Source organism: Piliocolobus tephrosceles, chromosome 6 (assembly GCF_002776525.5).
Source record: "Piliocolobus tephrosceles isolate RC106 chromosome 6, ASM277652v3, whole genome shotgun sequence".
Taxonomy (NCBI): Eukaryota; Metazoa; Chordata; class Mammalia; order Primates; family Cercopithecidae; genus Piliocolobus; species Piliocolobus tephrosceles.
The window spans coordinates 102,604,485-102,622,934 of NC_045439.1; the positions used below are offsets into that span (position 1 = coordinate 102,604,485).

Consider the following 18,450-nt stretch of genomic DNA (forward strand, 5'->3'; position numbering starts at 1 on the left):
TTAAAGTTGGGTAGCAAGCAGAAACCTAGCTGTGTACAGAAAAGCACTCTTGTCTCTGTACTCAAGTTTCCAAGCCATAGTCGGCCTTTGTGTCTGTGACAGTAGCAGACAGCGCCCTTTCAGGGAAAGTTAGTGGAGGCAAGGTGTGGCAGAGGACTAGACAAAAGTCTTGAATATGCCTTTGTTGCCTGATCCCAGTACCTAGAAGGCACATCCTACGCCTGCCTCCCTACAACTCACTTCTCACTTCTTTCTTTGAACCTTTCTCAACCTCCAGTGGACAGTTACCATTCTTTCCTCAATTTCCCACAAATACTGGAATTGCCAACCTGGTCAACCTGTTATTTTATGTCAAGGATGGTTCCTGGGAAAGGATGTATTATATTTTGACATTACATTTCCTGAAGCAAGTCTCAGACTCTACACTCAAACTTGCAAATAGAGTGATGTCGTTCTCAGGAGCCTCCCAAGTCCCACATCTCTGGCTACAAAGAGCACTGACTACACAGCAGACTGGCTGGCTGGCACTGATAATCCCTTCAGACTGATCACTATGGTGCTTGTGAGCTCTGCAGCTGAAGTCATGGACGCTTTCATCAGCAAGTATTTGTTACATCATGTAAAAAGCTATGGCCTTGGCGGGGACAGGGCGGGTCATAGGGAGAATAAGAAAGGAGGAAAGGAAACAGAATTTTCCACATTTAAAATCATCATTTGAACACTCAAACTAGAAAAAGGAGAACTTCAACATGACAAAGGCCATATATGAAAACCCACAGTGAACATCACACTCAATGGTGAAAGACTGAAAACTTTTCCTCTAAGATCAGGAAAACAAGGATGCTTACTTTTGCCACTTCTGTTCAACACAATATTGGAAGTTTTAGCTAAAGCAACTAGGTAAGAAAAAAAACATCCAAAATGAAAAGGAAAAAGTATAATTATCTTTGTTGACAGATCACATGATCTCATGTAAAAAACCCTACAGTTAAAAAAAAATTAACTGTACCTGAAAGCTATAAAATGTTGCTGAAAGAAATTTTAAAAGACATAAAGACATCCTGTGTTCATGGATATGAAGACTCACTATTGGTATCAGTTCTTCCCAATTTCATCTATAGATTCGGTGCAATCTCAAACCAGCAAATTACTTTGTGGATGGTGACAAAATTCAAGTTTATTATGGAAAGGCAAAAAAGACCAAGAATAGCAAATACAACATTGAAGAAGAACAAAATTGAAAGACTGATATTACCCAACTTAGACTTATTACAAAGCTATAGTACCAGGACAATGTGCTGGTGAAAGAAAGATCAGTGGAAGAGAATAGAGCACCCAGAAATAGACTCATACAAATATAGTAAACTGCCTATGACAAAGGAGCAGAGACAATACAATGGAGAATGGATAGTATTTTCAACAAATGGTACTAGAACTGGACATTCACATGCCAAAAAAAAAATCTAGACACAGACCTTTTATTCCCTCCACAAAAACTATTAAAATCGATCAAAGGTATAAAACTTTTAGAACATAGGAAAAAGTCCAGATGACCTTGAGTTTGCCAATGGCTTTTTAGATGCAACACCAAAGGCACAATCCATGAAAGAAGGATTTATAAGTTAAGACTTCAGTACAATTAAAAATTTTTGCTCTGTAAAAGATACTGTCAAGAGAATGAAAAGACAGGATACAAAATCAACACACAAAAATTAGTTGCATTGCTACACACTGACAATGTATTCATTGTTAGGTATTTCCAAAATGGAAATTAAGATAATTCCATTTATAGTAGCATCAAAAAGAATAAAATACTTAGGAATACATTTAAGGAGACAAAAGACTTATACCTGAAAACTACAAAATATTGCTGAAATAAATTTTTAAAGACACCCTGCATTCATAGAAGACTTGATGTTGTTAACATGATTATTACTACCCAAAGCAGTCCACGGATTCAGTGCAATTCTTATCAAAATCCCAATAGAAATTTTTGCGGAAATAGAAAACCCATCCTAAAACTCATATGGACTCTTAAGGAATCCTGAATAGCCAAAACAATTTTGAAAAAGAACAAAAAAGTTATAGGACTGACACTTTTGATTTTAAAACTTACTACAAAGGTACAGTAATCAAACAGTATGGCACTGATATAAGGACAGACATACAGACCAATGAAATAAACTCTTACATACACAGTCAACTGATTTTTGACAAGAATGACAAGACTACTCAATGAGGAAAGGACCATCTTTTCAACAAATGGTGCTGGGGAAACTGGATATCAACATGCAAAAGAATTAAGTTGGACAGCTATACCATATACAAAAATTAAAATAGATCAAAGGTCTGAAACGTAAGTCTTTTTTTTTTTTTTTTTTTTTTTTGAGACGGAGTCTCGCTCTGTCGCCCAGGCTGGAGTGCAGTGGCCGGATCTCAGCTCACTGCAAGCTCCGCCTCCCGGGTTTACGCCATTCTCCTGCCTCAGCCTCCCGAGTAGCTGGGACTACAGGCGCCCGCCACCTCACCCGGCTAGTCTTTTGTATTTTTTAGTAGAAACAGGGTTTCACCATGTTAGCCAGGATGGTCTCGATCTCCTGATCTCGTGATCTGCCCATCTCGGCCTCCCAAAGTGCTGGGATTACAGGCTTGAGCCACCGCGCCCGGCCTGAAATGTAAGTCTTAAAACTATAAAACTCTTAGAAGAAAACATAGGGAAAAAGCTCCATGACATTAGATTTGGCAATGATTTTGATATGACACCCAAAGCACAGGCCAACAAAAGAAAAAATAGATAAGCTGAACTTTATCAAAATTTAAAAATTGTGTATTGAGGGATACTATAAAGAGAAACCACAGAATGGGAGAAAAATATTTGCAAATCATGTATCTGGATAAGGGATTAATGGCCACAATATATGAAGAACTCCTAAAACTCAACAACAAACTGATTCAAAAACGGGGAAAGGACATTAATAGACATATCTCCAAAGAAGCACAAATGACCAATAAACACATAAAAAGATGCTCAACATCACTAATTACTAAACTCAACAACAACAACAAACTGATTCAAAAATGGGGAAAGGACTTTAACAGACTTTTCTACAAAGAGGCACAAATGACCAACAGACAAAAAGATGTTCGACACCACTAATTACTAGGGAAATGCAAATCAAAACCATAGTGACATACTACTTCACAGTTACTAGGATGGCTGTTATTTAAAAGACAGAAACAAAAGCAGAAAATAACATGTTAGCTAGAAAGTGGAGAAATTAAAACCATTGTATCAGCCAGGTACGGTGGCTCATGCCTGTAATACCAGCACTTTGGGAGGCTGAGGCGGGTAGATCGCGAGGTCAGGAGATCGAGACCATCCTGGCTAACACGGTGAAACTCCGTCTCTACTGAAAATACAAAAAATTAGCCGGGCATGGTGGCAGGTGCCTGTAGTCCCAGCTACTTGGGAAGCTGAGGCAGGAGAATGGCGTGAACCTGGAGGGTACTGGTTGCAGTGAGCTGAGATCATGCAACTGCACTCCAGCCTGGGCGACAGTCAAGACTCCATCTCGAAAAAACAAAAAACAAAAAAAACCAAACCGTTGTACCTTGCTGGTGGGAATGTAAAATGGTATAGCCATTGTGGAAAAATTTGGCAGTACCTCAAAAAGTTAAACAGAATTATGATCCAGCAATTCCACTCTTAGGTATATACCCAAAATAACTGGAAGCAGGAACTTAGATACATGTACACCAGTGTTCATAGCAGCATTATTTATAATAGCCAAAAGGTGGGAACAACCCAAGTGTCAACAGATGAAACAGATGAATGGATAAACAGAATGCAGTCTGTACATACAGGAGAATATTAAGCCTCAAAAAGGAAGTAAATTCTGAGACATGCTACAACATGGATGAACCCTGAAAATATGCTAAGTCAATCACAAAAGGATAAATACAGTATGATTCCACTTAGGTGCCTAGAATAGACAAATTCATAGAGTGTACAATAAGAGTTACTGAGAATAAAAGAGGAAAAATAATGAGTTACCGTTTAATGGGTACAGAGTTTCTGTTTAGGATGACAAAAATTTTTAGTAGTAGTAATGGTTGTATAATATTCTGGGTATGCTTAATGCCACTGAATTACACACTTAAAACAGTTAAAATGTTACATTTTATTCTATGTATATTTTACCACAATTTTTAAAAAAAATTGTTTCAAGAGACAAGGTCTTCCTCTGTCACCCAGCTGGAGTGTAAAATAGCTCACTGCAGCCTCAAATTCCTAGGCTCAAGCAGTCCTCCCCAGTAGCTGAGATTACAGGTATGAGCCACTGTGCCTGGCTCTGTTTTTTTTTTTTTTTTTTAAATAATTGACAATATCTGCTTGAAACTTTCACAGGCAAATAAGAGGGCAGGGAGAATATGATGACTCCGAGATACTGTCCCCAGCCTCTCCATCCCATTAGCCAGATGGTTGTAAGATTCACGAGCAAGACATTGTTGCCCATGCTACCTAGCCGCACAACACTGAGAAGTAGAAACGCCTCAACAGCAGAGAAGCCTTTTTCCCCTATATTTAACCTGTACAGACCCACTTTCTGAAGGGGTCTCCCCATGTGTGGAAGCATGGGGTCATTCAGAGAGGGCTACTACTGAGTTGGCAGGTGGTATTCTAAATCTCCTTTAGTAACTATTTAGAACCTTTAATTTCAGGAATTTGATACCTTGAGGAGCACTGAGATTACTGAAAGAATGTATCAACATCTCACAGTAACTCATCTGCATTTATGTGAAATGCACATAAATACTAGACTGCTCTTGTTCCTTCTCCCTGCCAGGCAAAGCCCCTGCCATCACCCTGCTCCTTTTCTGAAACCAAAGCGCCTCTCACAGCCTCCCTTCCTGTCCTCATCTTCTCTCCAACGCAAAGGAAGTTCTTTATGGCTTCTCCCAGCATCTTCTTGCTTTCCAACATTTTCTTCCTCCCTGCCTTTTTGAGCTGCTTAAACTTACAAGGTGACCATGCAGTGGTCTCCCTGCTGATTGATGCACAAGATAATGGAGAGTTAGTCCTTTTCATCTAAGGCCATGTGAGATACCAAAAAGGAATAGACACAGTCAGGTCAGGCCCATAAGATGATTCATAAAGAGGCAATATAAGCTGAGCCTGGTTTTTCAAACCCTCAGTTTAAAAAATGGTGGCGCCACCTAACTGCCTTGAGAACCCCTCTGTTCTCCGTGCTGCTACAGCCTGCCAAGAGGTGGGGACATCCTCAGGATCACAGCTGAAGCAGAAGGTAAGGAGACTGTTGTGCCCGGGGGTGCCTCCTGGGGAGTTCCATAAGGAAGTGCTATTATAGTAAACCCTAGCTGGATTAGTAGAGAACAATCTGCGCTACCACTGTCATCTCTTCATGGGTTTTAAACAGTTTCTTGAGCATCCCTGGAAACCTATGCCTGTTTGTAATCCTCAGCCTCCCACAGTGCTGGGATTACAGACATGAGCCACCATTCCCGGCCCTAAAAAACAACTTTTAAATCACAGTTTTTTGTTTTTGGTTTTTTTTTTGAGACGGAGTCTCACTCTGTCACCCAGGCTGGAGTGCAGTGGCCGGATCTCAGCTCACTGCAAGCTCCGCCTCCCGGGTTTACGCCATTCTCCTGCCTCAGCCTCCCGAGTAGCTGGGACTACAGGCGCCCGCCACCTCGCCCAGCTAGTTTTTTGTATTTTTTTTTTAGTAGAGACGGGGTTTCACTGTTAGCCAGGATGGTCTCGATCTCCTGACCTCGTGATCCGCCCGTCTCGGCCTCCCAAAGTGCTGGGATTACAGGCTTGAGCCACCGCGCCCGGCCTTAAATCACAGTTTTTAAACATAAAATTTCTGAACTACAGTATGTCTGGATGATAAGCTTATAAGGGATGTGTATGCTCCTCTTTTTACTTTTGAGTTTTCTCCAAATTCTTCAATGAATATATGCATAAAGAAAACCATTATTAAAACATACAGGCCAGGCGCAGTGGCTCACGCCTGTAATCCCAGCACTTTGGGAGGCCGAGGTGGGGGACCATTTGAACCTAGGAGTTCAAGACCAGCCTGGGCAAAAGGGCGAAACCCTGTGTCTACAAAACATACAAAAAACTGGCAAGCATGGTGGCATGTGCCTGTAGTCCTAGCTACTCAGGAGACTGAGGTGGGAGGATCACTTCAGACTAAGAGGTTAAAGCTGCAGTGAGCCATCATCCCGCCACTGCACTCTAGCCTGGGCAACAGAGTGAGACCATGTTTTTTAAAAAAAAAAAAAAAAAAAAAAACATGGGCCAGGCACCTGTAATCCTAGCACTTTGGGAGACTGAGGCAGGCGGATCACGAGTTCAGGAGTTTGAGACCAAACCAATATGGTGAAACCCTGTCTCTACTAAAAATACAAAAAAAAAAAAAAATTAGCCGGGTGTGGTGGTGTGCACCTGTAGTCCCAGCTACTCAGGAGGTTGAGGAAGAAGAATCGCTCGAACCCAGAGGTGGAGCTTGCAGTGAGCCAAGATTGCACCACTGCACTCCAGCCTGGGCAACAGAGCAAGACTCCATCTTAAAAAAAAAACCACACACACACAAAACCAACACAAACATACATATAAACGCATGAACACATATTTCTTTAAAAGGAAGATTATCTAGATATAACATACCCTTAAACATTCACAGATTTGGCAACTATTTTAACTATTTGAAAAGCCTGAATGACCCTAAAATGTACTTCAGTTCAATATTTTGCAGCAGCATGAGTGTGAATTTCACCTCAGAGCTCACATGTGGAAGTGAATCATATGGCCGGTAAAGAATCTATTAGCAACCAGGCATAGGGGCTTACGCCTGTCATCCCAGCACTTTGGGAGGCCGAGGCAGGCAGATCACTTGAGGTCAGGAGTCCAAGACCAGCCTGGCCAACATGATGAATCTCATCTCTACTAAGTACAAAAATTAGCTGGGCATGGTGGCATGTGCCTGCAATCCCAGCTACTCAGGAGGCTGAGACAGCAGAATCGCTTGAACCTGGAGGTTGCAGTGAGCCAAGATCGTGCCACTGCACTCTAGCCTGCATGACAGAGCAAGACTCCATCTCAAAAACATAAATAAATAAAAAGAATCTACTAGCTATCCAGTGTTCACATTTCAGTAAGGATCTGAGGAAGCTGCTTAATGTTTCATTTGTACTTTATTGCATTTCCTAAAAGAAAAAATAAATATATATTTATATAAATATTAATATATAAGTATGCTTATATATTATATATTCATATATATATATGCATACCAGTTTCTGAAACTTTTAAGGTTCTAAAGATTTCAGGGCATATATTTCACAACTGTCACTCTTCCACATGATATAAACTGTTAAAATAGCATCTCTATGGAAAGCAGGAAATAAAGCTAGTTTGTTGAAGTTATTAAACTTTATATACTATATAAATTTAATTTAGCAAAGCAGTAGTTTGGAATCATACATTAAGTTAATACGCATTTTTTACTCTCCCCCAAGTAGGTATTATAAAGGTGATACACACTGGTTAAAACAAATGAAAAAATAATTCAGTTCCATTTCCTTCCTGAATCTCACTTCCCTGAGATAATCACTGTGAACAGCACAGTGTATGCTGTTTAAGAATTTTAACACCCATATAAATGTTTTTTATCTTACACAAATGGAATTATTCCACACACGTACTTCCATGGACAGTTTTTTACTACACAATATTTTGTAGCTATGTTTCTATGGCGTAGTTATTGGTCAACTTTATCTTTCTTAATTGTCACATAATACAATTTATTAAACCAGTGCCCTATTGGTGAACATTTAAATTGTTTGACTTTTTTCAATAACAAAGAGTGTTTCAATTAAAATCTTTTACACATATTATTGTCCACCCTTGTAAGTGAAATTAGTATGTCTAAGGAAATGCTTATTAAAAATGGTGATCACTACCCTCCAAAATCAATCATGCCAATTTATACTTCTAACACTAACACGAGTGTCCCCTTCCACTGACATCCATCTTTATCCTTTTCATCAATCTTGTTTTACTTACATTTTCTTGAATATGAGGATTAACACTTTTTAGATGTTATAATGATCATTTATATCTTACTCATGTACTCTGCCCAAGTCACCTTTTTCATATACGTCCAAATATTTGTCTCAAGTTTATCATCTCTTTTCCACTTTGTCTATAGTCTTTTACCATTGCTCAATTAAATTTGTGAAACGTTTTCCATTATAGGTTCTGGCTTAGAAAGATTTCCCCTATGACAAGATCATAAAGATGCTTTCCTATAGTGTCCTGTGGTTTTATGTTTTGTATTTAAATACTGAAACCTCAAATTAGGGAAAGGATATGAGGCAGGGAGGAAATTAATGTTTTCCCAAATTAATTTTCATTAACACTAACACCATTTATTGCCTAATTTCTTATTCGTCCCACTGATTTGACATTCTTTGGCATATTGTAAATTTCCATAAATATTTTACATTAGCACCTGCTCTATATTCGTAGTTCTAGGACATTTCCTATCCCATTGCTATGTTTCTACCTTACTTTCATTTTAAAAACTTTTTAACTCCTCTTGAGAATTTCTGCTTACAGAGGAATTTTTGAATAAATTAGAATAAATGTAGGGAGTAATTTGGGAGAAAATGGACATTTCTACAATATTGGGTCTTCCCATCCAAGAATATGATGTGGCTCTTTTTATTCAGGCTTTATCTGTCCTTTTATAATGTTTTACTAAAGTATTGCATATTCTTTATTAAATTTATTAAGTACTTTTGAGTTTTTATTGCTACTGTGAATAGATTATTCTGCCATGTACAGAAAACCAGCTGGCTTTTTGCCTAAACTTTTTAGCTCCATGTTTAGAACATATTTATCAAAGTATTACTTGTGTTTGATTTTTTTTTTAAACTGAGGGCTTCTAGAAAAGCAGGTGTCCTCCTGCCCAGTCTCAACTCTCCATGACAATAGTTAATAGTTCTTGTAATTTTCCAACTGATTCTCCTGAAATGTTCTAGGTATATAATCAATCTGTCTGCAAATGTTAATAATTTGGTCATTCTTCTTCTATAATTTATTCTTATTTCTCTTCCTAGTTTATTGCCTTGTCTTTCCAGAAGATGTCTGAGCAATATTTCAGTAGGTCTCTCGGCTTATTTCCGGCCTTAATGGAAAATCATCAGTGCTTCACCATTAACTGTGATGATCACTGATAGCTGTTAATAATTGTCATCAAGTTAACATTTCTATTCCTAATAAAACTTTTCTCTTCTCTTTGTTTTTGGGACAGAGTCTCACTGTGTTGTTGAGGCTGTAGTGCAGTGGCACGATCTCGGCTCTCTGCAACCTCTGCCTCCCGGGTTCAAGCCATTATTCTGCCTCGGCCTCCCGAGCAGCTGGGACTACAGGCACATGCCACCAAACCTGGCTAATTTTTGTATTTTCAGTAGAGATGGGGTTTCTCCACGTTGGTCAGGGCTGGTCTCAAACTCCTAGCCTCAAGTGATCCACCCGCCTTGGCCTTCCAAAGTGCTGGGACTATACTGCACCCACCCCTTTATTCTCCTTTTAATCAGTAATGGATTTGGGATTTTATTGGTATCTTATTTGGACATTTTTGGTTTTTTTTTTTTTTTTTTTTTTTTTGAGACAAGGTCTCTCTCTCTCTCACCCAGGCCTAAAGTACAGGAGCAGTGAAGGCCCAATGCAGCCTCCAACTCCTGGGCTCAAGTGATCCTCCTTGCCTAAGCCTCTCAAGAAGCTGGGATTATAGGCATATACCACCATGCCCAATTAATTTTTCTTATTATTATATTATTTATTTATATATTTAGAGATGGAGTCTCGCTCTGTCACGAGGCTGGAGTGCGAGGCACGATCTTGGCTCACTGCAAGCTCTGACTCCCTGATGCAAGCTATTCTGCTGCGTCAGCCTCCTAAACTGGGATTACAGGCACTTGCCACCACGCCCAGCTAATTTTTGTATTTTTAGTAGAGACAGGGTTTCACCATGTTGGCCAGGATGGTCTTGATCTCCTGACCTTGTGATCTGCCTGCCTCGGCCTCCCAAAGTGCGGGGATTACAGGCGTGAGCCACCATGCCTGGCCTTATTTTTGTTTTGTACAGACAGGGTCTCACTATGTTGCCCAGGCTGGTCTCAAACTCCTGGGGTCAAGCAATGCTCCCATCTTAGCCTTCCAAAGTGCTGGGATTACAGGCATAAGCCACTATGCCCAGGCATTTGGCCTATTAGAGCATTTTCATTTGTTTTCACCTAATTATATTTCTAGTATTAAATCAGTCCTATTTGATCTCTGTATATTATTGTTTTAGTACACTACTGAGTTGTATTTGCTAATACTTTACTTAGGATTTTTCGATCTATAATATATAAGTGAGATCAAGCTATATTTTCTTTTTCACGGTATCTCTGCCAGGCTTCAGAACTGGGGTTATTTAATGCCTTTTGCAATATGCATATTTTTAGTTAACTTCAAGTTATTTAAGGTATTTAAGATGGGTCTTTCTCACCATCACTTTTCCTTTTTAAAGGAAAACTAAGCTTAACAATTACAAATCCAAAAAGTACACAAGTAGTTCTTGTCAAGTGGACTCAAAACATGCAGAAGACTTACTAGGTAATCACAAGTCTCCATCTCCAGTAAATAAAGAAAGGTCTATCAGTCAAGTGAAGTCCCTGACATTCTGGATGTCTAAGAGAGGTGTCCTTAATTGATAAGAGTGGTCAACAAAAACACAATGAGGAGGTACCAGACCCTGTCATGGACTTTTTAAAGCCAATAGTAAGCTCTTAAATAAAAATCAAGCCTGAGGATTCAAACAAAAGCCAGCTAAGAATACAGGAAACGCTTTTCCGGCCAAACCCTAAACTACTTAGGATGGTCTGGGCCCCCTGAAGCTAACACCAATCACATCAGATTTCAAGGATTCTGTGCCAAGGAAAATACTCCCTGGGATGCAAGGCAGATGCCACTTGCCACTTTTCTTGTTTGGAGAATAATCGGCCATCTATAAGCTGTGTCATGCACTCTCCTGGATGGGCTCAAGAAGTAAGACTCTGCTTGGTATTCAAGTATTCTGGGATAAGTCATAACTGAAATGTTACGAAAGTAAGAACCACATATAGAACCAACTCAGAATGAGGGAAACAGCACAGAAGGAAGGAAGGAAAGAAGCCTAAACAAACTAGTGTCTCTGAGTCTTCTAGCCAAAGATCACCTGGATTTACTGAGTTTTGTTAAATATCACAAAGTACTGTTCAGGCTGGGTGCAGTGGCTAATGCCTGTAATCCCAGCACTTTAGGAAGCCAAGGTGGGCGAATCACTTGAGGTTAGGAGTTGAAGACCAGCCCAGCCAACATGGCAAAACCTCGTCTCTACTAAAAATACAAAAATTAGCCAGGTGTGGTGGCATGCACCTATAGTCCCAGCTACTCAGGAGGCTGAGCCAGGAGAATCGTTTGAACCTGGGAAGTGGAGGTTGCAGTGAGCCAAGATCGTACCACTGCACTCCAGCCTGGGCGACAGAGCAAGACTCAGTCTCAAAAAAAAAAAAAAAAAAACCACAAAAAAACAAAAAGTATTGTTCAGATATATGTCCATGTATTTATAGTGAAGAACAGTTTTTAAACTAATGTGATTAGTACTGTTCTTACTGAAGAGTTTATAAAATGATATAGTTTGAGGCTAATTTCTTTAATTCTCACTGACTTCCACTGTAAATAACCAGGTATTTATGATTAAGTTAGCTTGTATTCACATGCCCTAGATATAAAGAGAAAATGTGTGACATTTGACAATATCAAGCACACTGTGAATTTTCTTAATCTCAAATAGGCCAAAAACAGTTTTGGACCCACATACTATAGCCATATATTTTGCAGAGAAGTGGAGTGGGGCTTTTTCTTCTGTATTCCTGTTAAGGAGACAATCAACACTGGTCGTGTAGGTAAGGAACAAACTAAGAGCATCCACAAAATGTTTCATATACAGAGTTGCTCCGGTTCCTTACTGGAGTGTAGTCTAGTCATCCCACGTATCATCTGATGGATTTCTAGAAACTACCTGAGCAACAGTGCTACAAGTGTCTGAGACCTCTGCTGCTTCTAACAAGCCAAATTCCTCACATTACACAGAATGCCAGTAACACAGAGAAGCCTAGCCCTTCTCCAACAGAGAGTTTTATTTCTACTAGGATACTCTGATTCTAGAGTAGTGCTGTCTAACGCAGGAGCCCCCTACTAGCCCATGTGGTTTCTGAGCACATGTGGTTCAAGTGTGATTAAGCAACAGAATTTTAAATTTTAATTAATTTAATAGCTACATGACTCGTGGTTATCATATTGGACAGTGCAGTTTTGTAAAAACAAACAAACAAACAAAAAAAACCCATCATGACAATACTCCCTAAAATAGAGAAAAGAGAATTACTTTTAGTGAACATACAAGTCAGAGTAGAAACCGTTAGCTTCAGTGTAGAGTTTCTGATAAAATACAGACTCGGCCCTCTTTTGTCTATCCTAGCTGCTGCTTTATATAACTAGCAAGAACAATTAGCCATTTTAATTGTGACCTGTGTGTACACTTACGGTCTAGGATAAAATTTTAAATAAGGTCTTCTGCCTTGATTACAGTAGCTAGTACTCATCAAGGAAAAAATATGTTCAAATCTCCCTAAATAAATGTGAATTTTAACAGTCTTAAAAGCAGGGCCTTAGGCTTAAGCAGCAGTTATATCATCCAGAGATTTCTCAAACTACTTGACAACAATACATAATACCATAATTTATAAAACTCTGCTGAGTATTCTTTCCTCCCATAGATGCTAGTGGGATAACCACAGAATAACTTCTGTTTCATTTGGTCAGAAAAACTTCTGCTATAGACCTTCTATTTTAAAGTCAGTATTAAAAAGAAGAAAAAAATGAGAAATATTTTATGCTTCACACAATACCTTATGGCAGACATTCAGTAACATTCTGGAGGGTAGGAAAAGACATTCAAGTTTGACTTTTAAGTTACAACACAGATTTATTAAGGATATTAACCACATAGCACATACAGATGAAGCTTATCAATGTATTCCATTATTTAAAGAAAAAATATTTTAGAACATTCAAGTATCTTTACCTCGTAATGAACAAACTGGTCCATTTTCTTGATTCTTAGAGCGCTTACTTCTGAATTGACTTGGAATATCTAATGAAAGGTCTTAAAAGGAGAGATAAGTAAATAGCCGTTAAAGGCATATATGTCTACTCAAAAATAATTTCACAAACTGATGTATTTCTAGATTTCTCTTTACACTTATTTTTTGAAGGAAACATTAAAATTATTTTAATAAAATATTATATATCCACATGCCACATAATATCTTACCTAGGAATGGATCAAACTTTCTAGATTCTGTCCCACATATGAGGCAGTTAACCTCATTTTGGAGAATGCCTCCGAATATAGCCGTGACAACAGTAGATGCTCCATTTCTAAACAAAATCACCACACAGGAAAATATCTCAGTAAGAAGCCATCTCTTTGACCTTAAAAAACTACAAATATTTGTTAAAGCCCTACAGATGACTCCCTTTGAGGGAATACTTAAATCATTTATTTCTAAGTTAAAAACTAATATAAAAACTTCAAAACCATAGACACATAGTAAATAAAAGGTTTAAGCCACTGACCTCCCCCAATGCCTTCATCCAATCCCACTACTTTCCCCAAGAGTAACTAACACTGGCCATTTGCTGTCATAACAGATCACATGCATGACTCTGCACAGGGCGACATGAATCCTTCCATTCCCTCCCCAAATTAGGCCTCAAAAGGAAGAAACTGCCTTGTACTGGAATCCTTGCAAGGCCTTTCATATTTAACAGGGAACTCTCACAACTACTTGACTTTGAACATCCTTGATCTGAGATAGTTTTAGAGTTTTTATACAGCCATCTGTCAGACTTGGGGAAAAGGAAGTAAAGGAATTTAATATAGATTTAGTAATTACTGCTGTAAGCAGGACTTCACAATTGAAAGTGCTGGATATTACTGTCAAAAACACTTTTTAAAAAGCTCAAAACTGCAAATAATTTCCTTGTGGAGATGAAGAATATACTGTTTTAAGAACAATTTTCAAAACCATCTGCCCTAATGTTACTTAACCTTTTCATGCCTCTGCTCCATCAAATATAAAACAGGAATACAGAAGAGCACCCACCACAGAGGCCCAGTGTGGAGACGAGAGAGTTGTGTATGTGAAGTGCTTTTAGAAGAGCACTTACCAAAAATAAAGCACTTAAAGTGTTTGCCACTATTTTATTCGTATGAAGTCAGATTACACCTGGTTCTTGCTTTTATGTTTTTCCCTGAGTGTGTATCTTAAACAGGTACCTCATTCTTCCTGACAGCTACATGGCGTGTCAGAGCATGGACATACAACGGAAGCAAGAACCACCGAGGAAGTGTACCAGTGAGAGCTGGAGTAGGAGGCACTTATTATAGCAGTTACTACACGCAGGCTCCATTCCAAGCACATTCTTTCCATCTATTCAATCAATTAATCTTCACAACACATCAGTAAGGTAGCTACTGTTAGCCCCATGTTGTAGATGAGGACGCTGAGATTAAGTTGGCCCAAGGTCATACAGCTGGCCTGGCCTGAATATCTGCTGTAACACAGCTCTTCCTCTTAATTTAACCAATATAGTATTAGTGGGTATTGAGGTAGTTTCAATTGTTTGCTATCATTAGTAGTACTACATATCTATTAGCCTTCGTGCGCTTACGGAGTTCCTTGAGCCAATACACACTATTTTTTGCTAACAGCAATATAAGGTGGTTTCTGTCACTTGAATCAATTACTCCTAAAACACTGAACTGTATTTTCTAGGCCACTTTAAGTTAAACCTACTGCAATGATGACAAAACCTACTCAAACAATTCTATTTGAAAAGTCTGATTCCTTTTCTAGGAAAAGGCTTCGTTCTTTTACTGGCAAAATAAATAGGCTGTAACTTTATTATTACTTTCTAAAGTATTGTTTGTAAGACATACTGTCTTAGTAAGTTTTTTTTTTTTAAAGATGGCATTGGGGAAGCAGCATTGGGAGTTGTACGATCTAGTGGCCATTTCAGGTTTAGGTTTAATATCTGTGTCACTAAAAAAGGACATAGCAAAAAAAAAAAAAATCCTGCTGAAAATGAAGGGACTCTAACTGACCCTTTCATGCTGATGTTCACTTACAAGGTTGCCTTTAATTAAAATGGAAACTGCTTCATTAAGAATTACATTTAGACTCAATGTAGTTCTTCCTTATAATCACTTCCTCTGAGAAATGGATACTAATCAAGTTTTTAGCTGCCTGACATGTTTGACATTAAGTTTCATATATACCATGACTTAATATTCAAAATCAATTTCATTTATTATAACCACAAATGTTTAAATATTGAATACTTGGATAGGCTAATTCTAGGGTCCTTTAACTGGCACGAATGATTTTCTATGTACCATAAAGATCACATCTGCCACTTGTTCCATGCCACCATCCTCACCTTCACCTTCAGTAGGGGTAGGTGTGTGTGTGTGCACAAGTCAACAAAGACATTGCACTAGAGAACCATTTTCTAGTTGTGGCAAATATTCTTAGATCCTGAAATGGCTTCTCCAATGCACCGAAGGAAATCTGAATTTTTAGTATTTGATAATGTTTGGTTTCTGTCCCTAACTCAGTAATGAAACTTGCAATTCCTAATCTTTAAAATGTCATGAAAAGGGATAGATTAATACTGAAAACTCATGAGGCACTAAAAAGAACATTCTATGAGTATTACACAGTGTGATTCCACAGGGTGCCCTGGGCATCATGTAAAATCATAAAGACATATACCGTCTCGCACCTCACACAGCCTATCCACGATAGAGCCCAGTTCACTATCCTTTGTGGATGAATATGCCATGATAAAATACAAAACAATTTTTCATTTAATACTTTTTAATTTGGTGCTAGCAGGAAGAACAATTCTCCCAGGTCACAGGTCCTTCCCTTTCTATATTGTACTCTAATTGGAATCACAGCTACTAGGACCTAGAGGGACAATCATTTTGAGAAGTATGGCAATTCACATTGGTTGCCCTTTTCGAACACTGGTTGGTTAGCTATAAGCCTGCTTTGCCATTAAAAAGAAGTAGTCCTACTACATCCGATGTACGGACTGCCAGGCAATACTACAATGACACCTGTATGTTACTTACTCTTTTCTTTCTTTTTGGGGGGAGTCTGTCTTCTTGTAAATCTCTCCCATGTAGCTCAATACTGATGAAACTTTTCAAAACATTTGAACAAAAGAGGCTACAACTGACCAAAATCCACGCTAAAATAACAGTAAATCTTCCCTTCTTCAAGCAAAATAAATGTTCTGTGTATATTTGTGGGCTACTAGTACATGGGAAAGCAATCCAAAAAACTTTGTTTTATTCATATTGAGGAGCAAGAAAAACTTCTGAGAACTTACAAATGCCTCGATTTCATTAAAGAACAGATAAACTTGGCCGGGCACGGTGGCTCAAGCCTGTAATCCCAGCACTTTGGGAGGCCGAGACGGGCGGATCACGAGGTCAGGAGATCGAGACCATCCTGGCTAACACGGTGAAACCCCGTCTCTACTAAAAAATACAAAAAATTAGCCGGGCGAGGTGGCGGGCGCCTGTAGTCCCAGCTACTCCGGAGGCTGAAGCAGGAGAATGGCGTAAACCCGGGAGGCGGAGCTTGCAGTGAGCTGAGATTTGGCCATTGCACTCCAGCCTGGGAGACAGAGCGAGACTCCGTCTCAAAAAAAAAAAAAAAACAAAACAGATAAACTTTAGAAAAGTTCAAGTCCATAATGAAGCTTTAGGAAAGTTCACATTCAAAATGTTTTAAGCTTTTGTTTTTAATGAACAAATATTATTTTTGTATATGAAAATTAAGTCTCTTGCCCATCATTCAACATATTTGGAGGAAATCTTTTATATGCTAAACTGTACAAATATTGTACAAATATTTTCTATTTTTTCAAGATTTAAAATAATCTATACCAAGTAATCACAGTCAGAACTAAATCAGGATGCAAATACAAGATGCCTCTGGTCTGGAAGCAAGAGGCATGTGCTAGTTCACTGGGTCACAAAGTTCAAGAGCACGAAAAGTTCCAGCAAATGTCTAAGAAACCCCTCCACCTTCTGTTATAAATCCAACACACAGTTAACACCAACAGAAATGTCTGAGGCGCTCCTGAAAAACAGAAGGAAACGAAATCTTACATGCAACACTTGTTACTTGCAGACAGAGTAGAATTCTCCTGCAGAATTGCTGAGCGGGAAACACCGTTGAAACCGCCCTGGAGTTCCAAGTGTAGGTGGTCCAAAAGGTAGCGCATGAATTCATGGGCGTCCTGCTGTTGATAGCCCCTAAAGCAAACAGAAATGGTCACTTATAAGGCTGGGGGGAAGGACTCTGTGTGCCCAGCCACACCGGCAAGAGGCCAAGGCGTGGGAAAGGACGGCAGCCCCATGCTCACAAGCACAGCGAGGTCTCCTCACCTTCACGCCCGCAAGCTCTACAGGTAACAGAATTTCTCTTCAAGAATGAATTCTGCTTAAAGATAGGTTTGAAAACCAAAAAATATTAGAACTCACTGGACTTGCAATGATCTCCTCACTTCAGAGGTGAGGAAACTGGAGGTGGGGGGCGGTATGTGACTTCCCCAAAGTCCTACAGCAAGAGAGTAACAGAGATGGGACTACACCTGTGTTTCCTGGTGGACTCTGACTCTTCTCCCTGCCCACATAACGTCTATAGAAGATGCTCCAATGTCATACCTTCACCTCTTACCCTCACTAGAAAATCAGGTGTGAACCACTACTACAAGAAAGGGGGATTTAAAATTATTAATGACTCCTTAGATTGAAAGATACTAATTTTTAAACACTGGCTGAAAGGAAGAAAAACTTTACTGAAAGAGTTAAAGATGTCTAACCTTCTCTACCTGCATCCTAACTTCTGACTTAAATACTTTTAAAAAATGCATTGGCTCGGCCGGGCGTGGTGGCTCAAGCCTGTAATCCCAGCACTTTGGGAGGCCGAGACGGGCGGATCACGAGGTCAGGAGATCGAGACCACCCTGGCTAATACGGTGAAACCCCGTCTCTAATAGAAAATACAAAAAACTAGCCGGGCGACGAGGCGGGCGCCTGTAGTCCCAGCTACTCGGGAGGCTGAGACAGGAGAATGGCGTGAACCCGGGAGGTGGAGCTTGCAGTGAGCTGAGATCCGGCCACTGCACTCCAGCCTGGGCGGCAGAGCAAGACTCCATCTCAAAAAAAAAAAAAAAAAAAT

The 18,450-nt window shown here is 39.3% G+C and overlaps 1 protein-coding gene across 5 annotated transcripts in view; it reads right to left on the bottom strand.

The window, feature by feature from the left end:
- USP3 (ubiquitin specific peptidase 3) overlaps positions 1 to 18,450 on the bottom strand; it is a 91,905-nt gene that overhangs the window by 7,491 nt on the left and 65,964 nt on the right. For all 5 annotated transcript variants that reach the window (XM_023185274.3, XM_023185275.3, XM_023185276.3 and 2 more), the window contains 3 exons: positions 17,376 to 17,522; positions 13,458 to 13,564; positions 13,209 to 13,289 (listed from right to left, as the gene is read on the bottom strand). In XM_023185274.3, coding sequence (XP_023041042.1) covers positions 13,209 to 13,289; positions 13,458 to 13,564; positions 17,376 to 17,522 — 335 coding nt within the window. The remainder of the gene's footprint in view (positions 1 to 13,208; positions 13,290 to 13,457; positions 13,565 to 17,375; positions 17,523 to 18,450) is intronic.